Genomic DNA, 12,886 nt, shown 5'->3' with positions numbered 1-12,886 from the left:
TTCATTCCAGTATCCTCAAATGGATAAAATCTTATTTACATAACAGGAGTTGCATGGTTGCTATAGATGGGGCATTCTCGGATCCATTCATTGCTACATCTGGTGTGCCTCAAGGTAGCATATTAGGTCCTTTATTATTCATCTTGTTTATTAATGATGTTTCTTTTTGTTTCAACTCGTCTAGATTTCTCTTATATGCCGATGATCTTAAAATATATTCTGAAATAAGAGACTCGCGTGATTCATCGGCGCTTCAAAGTGAACTTAATAAATTCTTAGATTATTGCGCTTTGAACAGGCTTTATATAAATATTAACAAGTGTTTCAAAGTAACTTACTCTAAAATGGTCAAGCCTTTGGATACTTGCTACTGGTTGGCGGACTCGTGCCTTTCTGAGGTTAATGAAATTAAAGATCTTGGCGTGTATTTTGATAGCAAACTAAATTTTACTACTCATTTAAACTACATAATTACAAATTCTTTTAGAACACTTGCCTTTGTGAAACGCCACTCTTCTCATTTTTCAGACCCATATACCTATAAGCTTTTGTACTCAGCTTTTGTCCGTTCTAAAATGGAATACGCAGCTGTCATTTGGAGACCATACCATTCAGTCCACATAAATCGTCTGGAGAAAGTCCAAAAGTGCTTTGTTAGTTTTGCTTTACGCTCTCTTAACTTTACTGAACCGATTCCGTCGTACGTTGCTCGTTGTCGATTAATTAGTTTGGTATCGTTATCCGATAGGAGAACGCTATTATCGGTTACGTTTATTATGGATCTTGTTTCTGGCAGGATAGATTGTCCTTCCTTACTTCAGCTAGTTAACTTTAATGTGCCCTGCAGAGATTTACGAAATTTTGTTGTTTTTCGTGTTGGACTTAACAGAACAATCTATGGTGCTAACGCTCCCTTGAATAGAATTATGTCTGATTACAACTATTTCTCAAATTTTCTGGATTTAGATTTTACGTATACCAAATCGGTTATACAGTTCAAACTAAAAACCTATTTTTTAAGTAATACTTAATTTACATTAGTTGTACTATATTCTTAAGTGTCTGCTGTATAATAGACATACAAGTAAATAAATAAATAAATAAAATATCTGTGGGTGCTGTCCAGTACATATCCAATCTGGGACAACCAATTATACCAACCGTAACCTCCAAACCAAGAAACTTAAAAAATTCTTCCTTCGTTAAGTTAAATGATCGACCGTCTTTTAAAAGAAGCTTTGTTTGACGCCTGCACTACTTCTTCAAAAAAATCTAAAGTGAAGTACTCCAAAAAGTACTGTACCACGAAGTCTTTTTCCATCGAAAGTCATTAACTTGTTTTGGTTGATAGTCCGAAGCACGAGCTCCTCCATCATGAAAGTTTCGTTATTGTCAAATGCCTCAAATAAATCCTCTATTTCCAATTCCGAATCCTCAAAATCTGACCGGTCTGAATCCTCGAAATTCTCCTAAATCTTTTCTCTAACTCTGTCGCTTATTTTTCGTGCCATATTTAAAAATATTATTCCGCAAACAAAATTTGCAACTTTTTTTAAACTATAAGTTTGCACACTTTAAGTTATACATATTTGTGATCAGGAAAATCCCTCTTACACCCTAAAAACACTTGTTTTTTTATATGAAGGGGGTGCTATTCTAAAATTTCCCCCCGCCATTGTTTACAATGCCTACCACTGTGAAAAAAAAACTTCCGAGGCATTTCAATTGCGATTACATATTTATTGATAATTCAAGATCTTCTATGTATTAGTTTTTGATTATGTTATTACATACCCTCACTCCGTGAATTAACTCCGTAGCATGCGTTGTTTTTCGTGGACCCTAAGAAAGATTTACATCGATATATATATTTAAATGCTAAATGATAACAAGATACTTAAAAAAACGATCAATAAAAACAAAGTTTGCGCTTTTTAAGGTTCGATTAACATTTTCTCAATATTGACGACTTTTAAATATCTTACTGCTTTGAAAACTTGATGCATTAGAAAAAATCGGTTTTTTTCGGGTCTAGAATAGTTGGATTATATGACAAAAACATTTCAGCTGTACTATGGGAACTTATTTAACGGCGTCTCACATTTGTCCACTCGCCATCATCATTGTTCTTGTTTTCTATTAAATTTAAATAAATAAACAAATATAGATATATCGTTAGCTTATATTTATAACTGAAAAAATGTTTTCTAAATTTGTGACGCTACTTTCCCAGGGAGTTGAACGCAGTACCCTCAGTGTAGGAGGCGGAGCATGCTACCACCATATTACAGGGCCGCCCCTCGGAAGTGATTTGCAAATAATCCGAGTATATTTCTGCTAAAAGCTTCCTAGTTCATCTGCCTAGTGCAGATGCCGTTAGGAGTCGGCTTAAACATGCAGGTCCGCCCATTTGTAGGAAAAATGAAAGGAAACGCGCATGGCATCTATTTTTTTTTTTTTAATTTTATATTTATAATAAGGCACATTAATAATAAAGATGTGGACGTTCGATTTTTTTTATTTGCCCTGAAGATTTAAATTACCCCTGCAAACATACAACTGGTACTACCAGTAGTTTTTCAGTTAAAGAATTGACGTCGGGATAGAATTTCCCTATATACATGATTATTGTACACACTGAAAGAAATGGTGCTGGTAAAATCAACAAATCTGTTCTGTTGTTCTTTACTTAACGGAGATTCGGTGAAATTGATCGAATTATGGTTATTATGTCAAGCGAACAAATTAGTTTAGTCATTTAAACAGAAGAGAAATTATCGCTCTTAAGTTAACAAAATTCTGTAAAATTTACAGATTCCTAATCAATCTAACGGATTTTTCTGTTAACACAACTGATCTCACTGGTAATTGTAACATCGAACAACAGTCAATGCATGAGCAAATTTCCAAGAGAATTTTACGATCACTGTGTTCTCTACTTTGTACTTATGACGATGGTGCCACTTGTTAAAAAAACACCAAAATAAAAAACCAACAAATAAAAAAAAAACATATGGGAAAACAACAAAAAACTAGTTTTTCAGTTTTCAATACAAAACGAAAAGCCCTTTTTTGAATTTACTGTGCATAACACTGCAAAATGCGATACCGGGACACCTATTTATCGGGTACAATTTTTCAACTTCTCCTTCAAGCGAAATGCAAAATTGCGTCCTCTTGTTGCAAAAGTTTTGTTTGAACGAACAGGATTTTCCGAAGTTTGTAACATTTTGCTCAAGTTTTTACGAATTTTCACTCACGCGTACGATTCTAATAAGATAATAAAAAACATCCTTTTTTAATGTTGATGTTTCCGACAGCATAAAAGTTTGAGTCTTTTTGAAATCGTTTCAAAATGAAGTGTTACGAGACTTAAACTTGCCGAATTACATGTAAAGTTACTCCAGTGGTGAATTACCTTCCCGCGATTTGATTCTTAACTTTTCTATAACTTACAAGTTCTCTATTTAAAATATTATGTCAAACATTTATACTACAAGTTTGTTCGAAACAATCAATTGTGGCAACTCTACATGCGAGAGAAGAATTGAGAATCAGTCATGGTTCAACTATATACAGGTTGGCTCATCTGTAAAACAACAAAATATGTCTGTTCAAGTTGTCAAAATCTGTGTATTGGTGTTGGTGCGAATGGTATAGAATGGAAACATAAAACTTAGCAGTTTTTGTATGTGTAAGTAAAATGTTGCCAATGTGTTGGTTTCATTTTGAGTTTGCCATCTCCTTTTGACAATCCCTTCGACCATGCAATGACATAAATAAAATCGGCTGATGAGATGAGCCAACCTGTACATAATTGAACCATGGAATCAGTTTCGTGACTACTATTTTCATTTCTATTTGAAAAGTGAAGTGACGCGCGGCGAAGTTCAAAACTATAAATTATAAAAAATACAATTTTGTAGAAGTGCGTTTAATAAAAGTGTATAATGTTTAATGTGTGCCAGCATATTTGATGTGCCCCAATTGAAGTTCCTTTGGCGGACACCGTGGTGTGATGGTAGCGTGCTTCGCCTACCACACCGTATGCCCTGGGTTCACACACCGGGCAAGTAACACCAACATTTTAGAAATAAGGTTTTTCAATTAGAAGACATTTTTTCTAAGCGGGGTCGCTCCTCGGCAGTGTTTGGCAAGTGCTCCGGTTTTACTTCTGCCATGAAAAGCTCTCAGTGAAAACTCATCTGCCTTGCAGATGCCGTTCGGAGTTGGCATAAAACATGTAGGTCCCGTCCGGCCAATTTGTAGGGAAAATCAATAGGAGCACGACGTAAATTGGAAGAGAAGCTCGGCCTTAGATATTGTTGTTGTTGTTGTAGCGATTAGGTTACTCCCCGAAGGCTTTGGGGAGTGTTATCGATGTGATGGTCCTTTGTCGGATACAGATCCGATACGCTCCGGTAACACAGCACCATTAAGGTGCTGGCCCGACCATCTCGGGAACGATTTATATGGCCACATTAAACCTTCAGGCCATCCCTCCCTCCCCACCCCCAAGTTCCATGAGGAGCTTGGGGTCGCCAGAGCCTCGTCTGTTAGTGAAACGGGATTCGCCGCTCGAAGGTCAGGTTGACAATTGGGTTGGAGAAGCTATATATTGCGCTACACAACCCCTTGAATCCCCTCGGCCTTAGATCTTTTCGGAGGTTATCGCGCCTTACATTTTTTTTTTTTTTTTTGAAGTTCCTTTAGTAAGTACATACATATCTGTGGAGTTTTTGACAAAACAACTTATCTCAAGATAGGAAATATTTTAGATATTAATTGCATGTAATTTTGTCAATTGGTATGCATATTTTGTTCTCACTGGTTTATTTCTATGACGTTTAGTTAGAAAGTTACAGTATCCGAAAAATCAACTTAACTCATTTTTTTTCCAAACTGCGTCGGTGAAAACAACTTTTCTCAGTTAAGTCAAAAAATTCAAAAAACTTCAAATAATTGTAATCATTGTAGTTTTTCTATAACAACTTATTTCGTTTAAGGCGGCCCTGAAAATAAAAATCGTATTTCACAAAGCTACCTTTTTTCAAATAAATTGTTATGTCAAATTACAATTAATTTTTTTTGGCACCTTATATTGAAATAGTTTGTTTTGTGAAATTAGTATCGGGGTAATTTCGAAAAAACAAGACGTCTTATTTTGAAATACGTACTTTTGTAAAAGTGAAAAGAGTGTTCAATATATCTTTATCTATAAATAAGTGCGTTTGCCAAGTGCTGTATTGAAAAAATTTCAAAAATAAGTGATTTCGGTTACAATAAAACCATTAAAACTAAATATGCAAAGGGGACGCCAGATGGCAGATATGGCTAGGAAAGTGTCTAAAAATACAAATCTAGATAATTTATCAGACCCAAGTGTGTCAAAGCCATATTTTCATGAGAGACAATGACATCTTTTGATACTGGTGTTATTGATATACTAAATTCATATAACGTGCAACAAAAAAATACGAAAAACAGTGAAAGTGATACAGAAAGTCCAGAATCTTGTGATAATGAAGATATTTTTTATGAGACAGATTTTCTTTACTCGGATTATATACCATCTACTCTGTCGAATTTGAGTTCTACTTCGAAGAATATCGAAGACAGATCAGTAGTCGCAAGTTATAGTACTAATTGGGATCTACCCGAAGAAAATGATTCTCCCCCAAGAATGAAGGAAATGAAAAAACTTAATAAGCAAAACAAAAATTTGGGTAAAGAGTACTATATTAATAAAAATAAAAAAAATGCCAGCTAAACAAATTGAAGGGTTAAAAAAATGCCGCAGGAACTGTCACTTAAAACTAAACTTTGACCAGCAGAAAACCCTTTTTAAAAATTATTGGAGTTTGGGGGACTATACTAAACGTCGACAATTTGTATAAAGTTTAATTGAAGTTGAGGCGAAAAATTCTGAAACTTTTCGAAAATCAGCAAATCCTCGAGATCGCAAATATAACTATTTGTATCACTTTGAGATCAGTTCCGCAAGACATCGGGTATGTAAAATGTGTTTCTTAAAAATATTTGGGGAAACCGAACAAATGATCAAAACAGTAAACAAATACAAAGTTCAGCTGGAGTGTGGTGGACTTATTAAGGGAGATCGCCGCGGAAAACACGCTCCATCACACAAACTCTCAATCGAAAAGCATAATGAAGTTTTGGAGCACATAAGCCGCATACCAAAATATCAAAGTCATTATAGCCGTAGACACACCAACATGTTGTACTTCCAAAGTGATCTCAATATTTAGAAGTTATACAATTTGTATGCGGAAAAATTTGATGATCCAGTTTCAAAATCGAAATATTGTGAAATTTTTCGTTCTTTGAATATCAAAGCTTGATTTGTGCAACACTTGCGAGAAGTTTATGTTGCAAATACAAAATTCTTTGGACGCCGAAAAAAATCTAGTCTTAAGTCACTACAAAAAGAGCATCACGACCAATCAGACTTTGCCTATAGCTGTAAGAAAGCCGATAAACAACTTTCTGTAGCCGACAAAACTGTCATGATGTTTTCAATAGATTTACAACAATATTTGCCGACTCCACATATAAATGCATCAGTGTTTTTTTACAAGCGTCCGTTATGGACATATAATTTCACAATGCATGAGGGATCTACAAACAAAGCCCATTGTTTCATTTGGAATGAGACAATCGCAAAGAGGGGATCAAATGATATAGGGTCGTGTATTTTTAAATGCCTTTCAACGGTACCTCCGATGGTCAAACACATTATTTTATATAGTGACAAAATCGCAATGCCAATATCTGTGCAATGTTCCAAATTGTTTTAAAAAGCACAACTATTGACCACAAATTTCTTGTAGTTGGTCACACCCATATGGAATGTGACACAGTACATGCCCAAATCGAAAAAAAGAAAAAAAATTCTTCAGGATCTATCCAACATCCACATGATTTGGCAAACCTTATCGCAGCTGCGAACAAAAAGTATATCGTTCACGAACTAAAACAAAACGACTTCTTTGATTTTTCCGGCTTGTTAAAAAATAACTTTAATTGGAAAAAAACAAATAGCTCAGGTACATACATACTTTATTTTATCAAAGTCTGAGTGAAAAATCATTTTAGGTCTGCTGGCGTTTCGAGAAGGCCCTATCTCAGTAATCTACTATACTATATCTGCATATCTTTAAAGAACTTTATGAGGATTTTCTTAGCGTCCCATGCCAGTATTTTTTTAATAACACCTTATTTTTTTCTAACACCTTATTTAATTCTGAGATAGAGCGTTATTAAACGTTTTTCTTAGATTTATCGTTTTCGAACTTGCAGCGAAGATAGATTGATAATACATTCAGACTTCGATAATATCTGTAAAACTATGCGAAGTCGTTTTACTTTTACAAATCTGTTAAGCATTATCATATTATCATAAGTTATAGTAGAAAATATTTTCCCTGGGTTCACAAGTTGTCAAAAATGGATTTAAAAAAAGGAATAAGCAGCACACTGCAAACATTTCTTTTTGAAATAGTCTTAAAGAGAAGTTTTCAAACCCGGAGGCAGCATTTTAAACTTTTGATGATATGTATAAATATATAATTCATTTATTCACTTTTAAATTATATTTTCCCACAGGCGAGAAATTCGAATGGAAAAAGATACGCTGGTTGCGGTATAAAAAGTCTACACCAGGCGTATTGCATTATAAGAATTCCTTTGACTGTAATGAAAGTTTCAAGGAGTGAAATATTAATCAAAGACGACGAAAAAATTTGGATTTTTCGTTAAATAATTGCTACGCAGGACCCCTGGCTATTTCTTCCAGCAAGAAGAAAAGCTTGTTGGATGTGTTACCTTTTATAAATAAAGAGTTCCACTGTTACTACAAAAATTTAAAAGTTGAAGGCGATTGCGAAGTGGAAGTAGACTCAGATATTGATGAAATCGAAGAAAATGAATAACGAGATTTTAATAATAATAATAAAATTTTATATTTTAAATAAATGCATATGTAACTATTCATAAAAGTTATTGGATTTGCATAAAAATATACTATGTGTTTTTTACGTTTCACCTTATTTCACACTTGTTTGCTTGGCTAAGTCTTACAAAACAGCCTATTTTAAAATAGGTGGAAATTTTTATCTATTTTATGTAGAAAATAGTTTTGACAAAACAACTTAATTGAAATAAGTATAAGTTTTACATAAAAAAATTTTGACATAACAACATATATAATTTTAAAGACATTTTAAAGAAAAGTATTGCATTAAAAATTAAGAAATACATTTTAAAATGCGGGGCAAATTTCCTTTTATTATATCCGCTATATACTTTGCCTTAAATATCTTTCAGTTTTATTCAAATCACATATTTAGCTCTCCTGAAAAGTTTTCAGATTTGAAATAAGTTGTTTTGTCAAAATTCCACAGATATGTACTTATTTGTCCGATTTTTGTTTTATCCGACTTTTATTTTTTCCACAGGTATTAATGTTATATGAACAGAAAACTCTGTTGATGTAAAAGTTTACGCTATTAATCTAGAAAAAACAGAAATATCCGTTATTTCAATATATTTCACTGCCAGTGTCATTTCGACAATAAGCTCAGTTAATTTAACAGTTTGCACTGGTAATTTCAAAAGAACAGAAATGCCTTTAATTTGAACAGTTTTGATTGGTATTCCTAGAGCGATAGTAATAATTGTTAATTTAACAAAACTATTGTTAAAGTACAATAAACTATTTTTTTTTTGTTTATTTCACTACTAAAACGGTCAATTACGAATCAACGATTTGTGCGCAGTTGATTTAACATCTTGTTTCGATGGATAAAAATTGACAGAAATTGCGGTTGAATTGACCCGTATTTCGGTTGATTTTACCAGTCTTTTTCTTTCAGTGCATGTGAATTTATTTAAATACAATAGCAAATAGTAAAATTTAAATATACCAGTAGTTTTTTGAGTAATCTTTAGGTATAATACCAAATACAATGCTTATTTATTATGATGTAGAATTTTGGCAATGATGATAGAAACAGTGTTTAAAAAACTTTGTGAGCTGTCATGTAATTTGATTTTGCTTGTGCTTGCGCTTTTGAGATAAACAACAGTCGCAGTTCTAGCACAAGCAAACAACGAAAAGCGAAAGAAATGAAATGCCGTAAACAGTCGCTCCTTCGTATATTTAAGCTGGAGTCATTGGTGCCGTATGTCGTATCGCTGTATCCGTATCCCTAACGTAATCAGCTGTTTATCGTTACGACGGTAAACCAAAACCCAATTGGTTGGCTACGATACGGTTACGACCTTAGCGGCACCAATAATCGATTGCATTGATTCTCATAAGGTTGGTCGAATCAGCTGTTATAAGGTTACCGATACGGTTACCGATAAAGCACCAATGTCTCCAGCTTTAATTATTGATATTACTGCGGCTTTCCTCAGTGCCCACAGTCGCTGTAAAATCGAGTGTTGATTTTAACAGTCGCAGAAATTAACAGTCGCAAAAAGCAGCAGTCGTGAAATATGACAATCAACGCTTTTTGCAAACTGCAAGTGACTGATATTTTGCGGTTTGTTATGATTTTTGTTTACTAAGACGAGGCGCTACAGCGTTGTACGTAATACGCTGTATATATATATGTACATACATGCATTTCCAATTCAAGTATATTAAAAAAATAGAATATATGAGATATTTTTGCATACATATGTACTTTTGAAAAATTTTAAATTTAAATTCATGTAGGTAATTGTCTTTAATTAAAATATAAATAAATAAATAATAAAGTACAACGATAGTTATAAATCCTCATGGTCAAAAAGGGGTAAATTTTCTATGACTGTGTCAAGAAAACAATGCATGTATGTACATACATATGTACAGCGTATTACGTACGACGCTGTGGCGCCTCGTCTTAGTAAACAATAATCATAACCAAACGCAAAATATCAGTCGTTTGCAGTTTGCAAAAAGCGTTGATTTTCATATTTCACGACTGTTGCTTTTTGCGACTGTTAAAATCAACACTATCGATTTTACAGCGACTGTGGGCACTGCGGAAAGCCGCCGTAATATCAATAATTAAATATAAGAAGGCGCGACTGTTTACGGCATTTCATTTCTTTCGCTTTTTGTTTTTTGCTTGTGCTAGAACTGAGACTGTTGTTTTTTCTCAAAAGCGCAAGCACAAGCAAGTGTTCGTATTAATAAGTCGACGAACAGTAAAGTCTATGAAAATCGAAATTTTGGTGACTTTTACTATTCCGGCTGCAGTTTTTTAAACACTGGGTAGAAATAATAAGACGTCAGTTCGTACTTTTTGCGATATTTATTTGTAATGTACCTACTTGGCGGGTATTAGAAAATTACCTTCTACATACTTTTGAGAAGTTTATTTTTAGTAAAACGTATTAGAGGGACGGTAAATAGCCCATTCCTGCATGGTGAAATTTTATTAAATGTTGCTTTTAGGCCCGTTTTATCAGTGACTGGTTAAGCTAAGCTTAAACTCTAGTCAAATTTAAACTCCAGTTAAACTACTGAGCAGTTTTTCAGTCACAGTTTAAGGCCGCCTTTGGGGCATGCTGTTTTGTGCGGCAACATTGGATTTTTTATTATCTAGATAATTTGTAGATACGGCAACAGCTGGATTTTGTTCACCCAACAAACATGGAAAAAATTCTCCGGCGAAATATATATCTAGTTCCGCAAGTGATATCCACCATAGTTATTTAATTATTCTCAAGCCAGATAGTTCTCGAGTTGATATCCATATTCATTCTCCAGCCACTATCCAACCTTTAAAAATTTTGTAAAATTAAAAGTTTTCTAGTTGATCTCCAATGTCATTAATATTTTCCAATTATTATCCTAATTTGGAGAGATTTTGAGAAGTTCTCAAATGAATATTCAACCCATTTCTACAGTTGATATTACATTATATATCGAGTTGAGGTGGAGTTGAAAAAAATCTCCAAAGTGGTATCACCAAAATCAACAGCTGCTTATTGTGAGAAATAAACACCTGGTTGATAGCAGTATTGAAGCGTAATTAATCAAGAATAAATTATATAAGCGGCCGGCGTGGTGTGATGTTAGCGTGCTCCGCCTACCACACCGAAGATCCAACATCAACATCATTGAATCTTACATTTGAGTCCAGTTAGAGAACCACAAGTTGTTAATTACATTTTTTCAACTTAAGTAATACCATATTTTGCTTTATAAAAAGTTCCCTCTTTTGCTGAGTACGCTATGATTTTTGAGTAGTCACTGTTTCGAAACAACTCTTGAGATTTTAGAAGTATGCCTAGTTATCAACATAAGCTCTAATGGTACTCAAGCCCTAATGTTTGTTGGGTATATTCGACGCCATTTCGTACGAATGCAAATAACTGATAGGTTAACTATCATGGCGGCCACCGTGGTGTGATGGTAGCGTGCTCCGCCTATCACACGGGCAAAGCAGCATCAAAATTTTAGAAATAAGGTTTTTCAATTAGAAGAAATTTTTCTAAGCGGGGTCGCCCCTCGGCTTTGACTGGCAAGCGCTCCGAGTGTATTTCTGCCATGAAAAGCTCTCAGTGAAAACTCATCTGCCTTGCAGATGCCGTTCTGAGTCGGCATAAAACATGGGACCTACCCGGCCAATTTTTAGGGAAAATCAAGAGGAGCACGACGCAAATTGGAAGAGAAGCTCGGCCTTAGATCTCTTCGGAGGTTATCGCGCCTTACATTTTATTTTTAACTAGAGTTTAACCCTGGCAGATAGGCCGCTTAAGCTTAGCTTAAACTTCAGTTAAAGTAGACTGAAAAACTGCAGAATAAGTTTAAGCGTAGTTTAACTGACAAACTGAGTTGAACTTGTACTGAAAAAACGGGTCTAAGACCATCTAAACATTTTTATCCGCTTCATATAAGCACATGCCGATCGAATTTTGGAATGCACGAACCTCTTCGTTGTTTGTGTACTGATTTCAATAAGCACTGCAAAGGCTTCACTCCTCGTAATAAAAAAATATCTACGTCCATTCCGACAGCACTAATAATCAACTCCCGTTGCTCGGGTTGGTGTCTTGAAATCACGTCCTTTCACACCTCCCAGACAACACAGCCGTAACTACTGGGCGTATATTTATTTATTTATTAGTCTACAAATTTATCAATTAATCAGACTAAATATAGTTATGGATTACAGATAAATTACAGATGCATACAAATTGAACAAAATTATATTATAAAATCTGTATATATATTAAATCAGTTGTCATCAGTGGATGGACTGTGATGACGAGCAACTGGAATTGATTATTAGTGCTGTCGGAATGAACGTGATTTCGAGCAGCTGATGTATATTTGACACACAACAAGTAGGGCTGCGATGTGTGGGAGGAAAGGACGTAATTACAAGCCACCCGCGCAAATCATTGCGTATTTAATGTAGTCAGCAGATATTTTTTATTACGTGGAGTGAGTCAAACGTATCAATGTTTTTGCAGCGCTTATTGAAGTCAGTACACAGACAACGAAGGGGTTCGTGCATATCAAAATTCGATCTGCATGTGCTTATATGAAGCGGTTGAAAATTTCTAGATGATCTAAAGGGAACATTAAATAAAATTTCACTATGCTGTTAGTAAGTAATCATAACAACAAATACAGCAAGCACCCACACTTGTGTACATGAACACATCCCTGCCAACCAAAACTGCGTAAAGAACTGGATAAAGCACATGTAAAAAAGTGGCTAAAAAATGGATAATTTTGTATAGGCAGTGTGCGGATTTTATCCACTTTCCCCTTGAACGAGTCGTGTAGTGTACGTCGCATCCTTCTCACACTATACCAAAGTGCCGTAAAGAAAAATGCATAGTTGCTCCTCTCTAA

At 34.6% G+C, this 12,886-nt stretch overlaps 1 protein-coding gene across 2 annotated transcripts in view; it reads right to left on the bottom strand.

Annotated features, from left to right (window-relative positions):
* Window positions 1–1,719: 1,719 nt before the first annotated feature.
* eIF3a (eukaryotic translation initiation factor 3 subunit a) overlaps window positions 1,720–12,886 on the bottom strand; it is a 36,937-nt gene continuing 25,770 nt past the window's right edge. The window contains exons 5-6 of one of the 2 annotated variants that reach the window (XR_010949206.1): window positions 1,986–2,136; window positions 1,720–1,842 (exon numbers count right to left, since the gene is read on the bottom strand). Coding sequence is in view for 1 of the 2 variants with exons in the window: in XM_067763597.1 (XP_067619698.1) it covers window positions 2,087–2,136 (50 nt within the window). In the remaining variant the exon portion in view is untranslated. Of the gene's footprint in view, window positions 2,137–12,886 lie in introns of both variants that reach the window. The other variant, XM_067763597.1, reaches the window with a different exon arrangement.

The sequence above is a fragment of the Eurosta solidaginis genome, chromosome 1 (genome assembly GCF_040869045.1).
Source record: "Eurosta solidaginis isolate ZX-2024a chromosome 1, ASM4086904v1, whole genome shotgun sequence".
NCBI classification, from domain to species: domain Eukaryota; kingdom Metazoa; phylum Arthropoda; class Insecta; order Diptera; family Tephritidae; genus Eurosta; species Eurosta solidaginis.
Note: the sequence above shows the minus strand (reverse complement) of the source record. Positions and strands in the feature narration are given on the sequence as shown.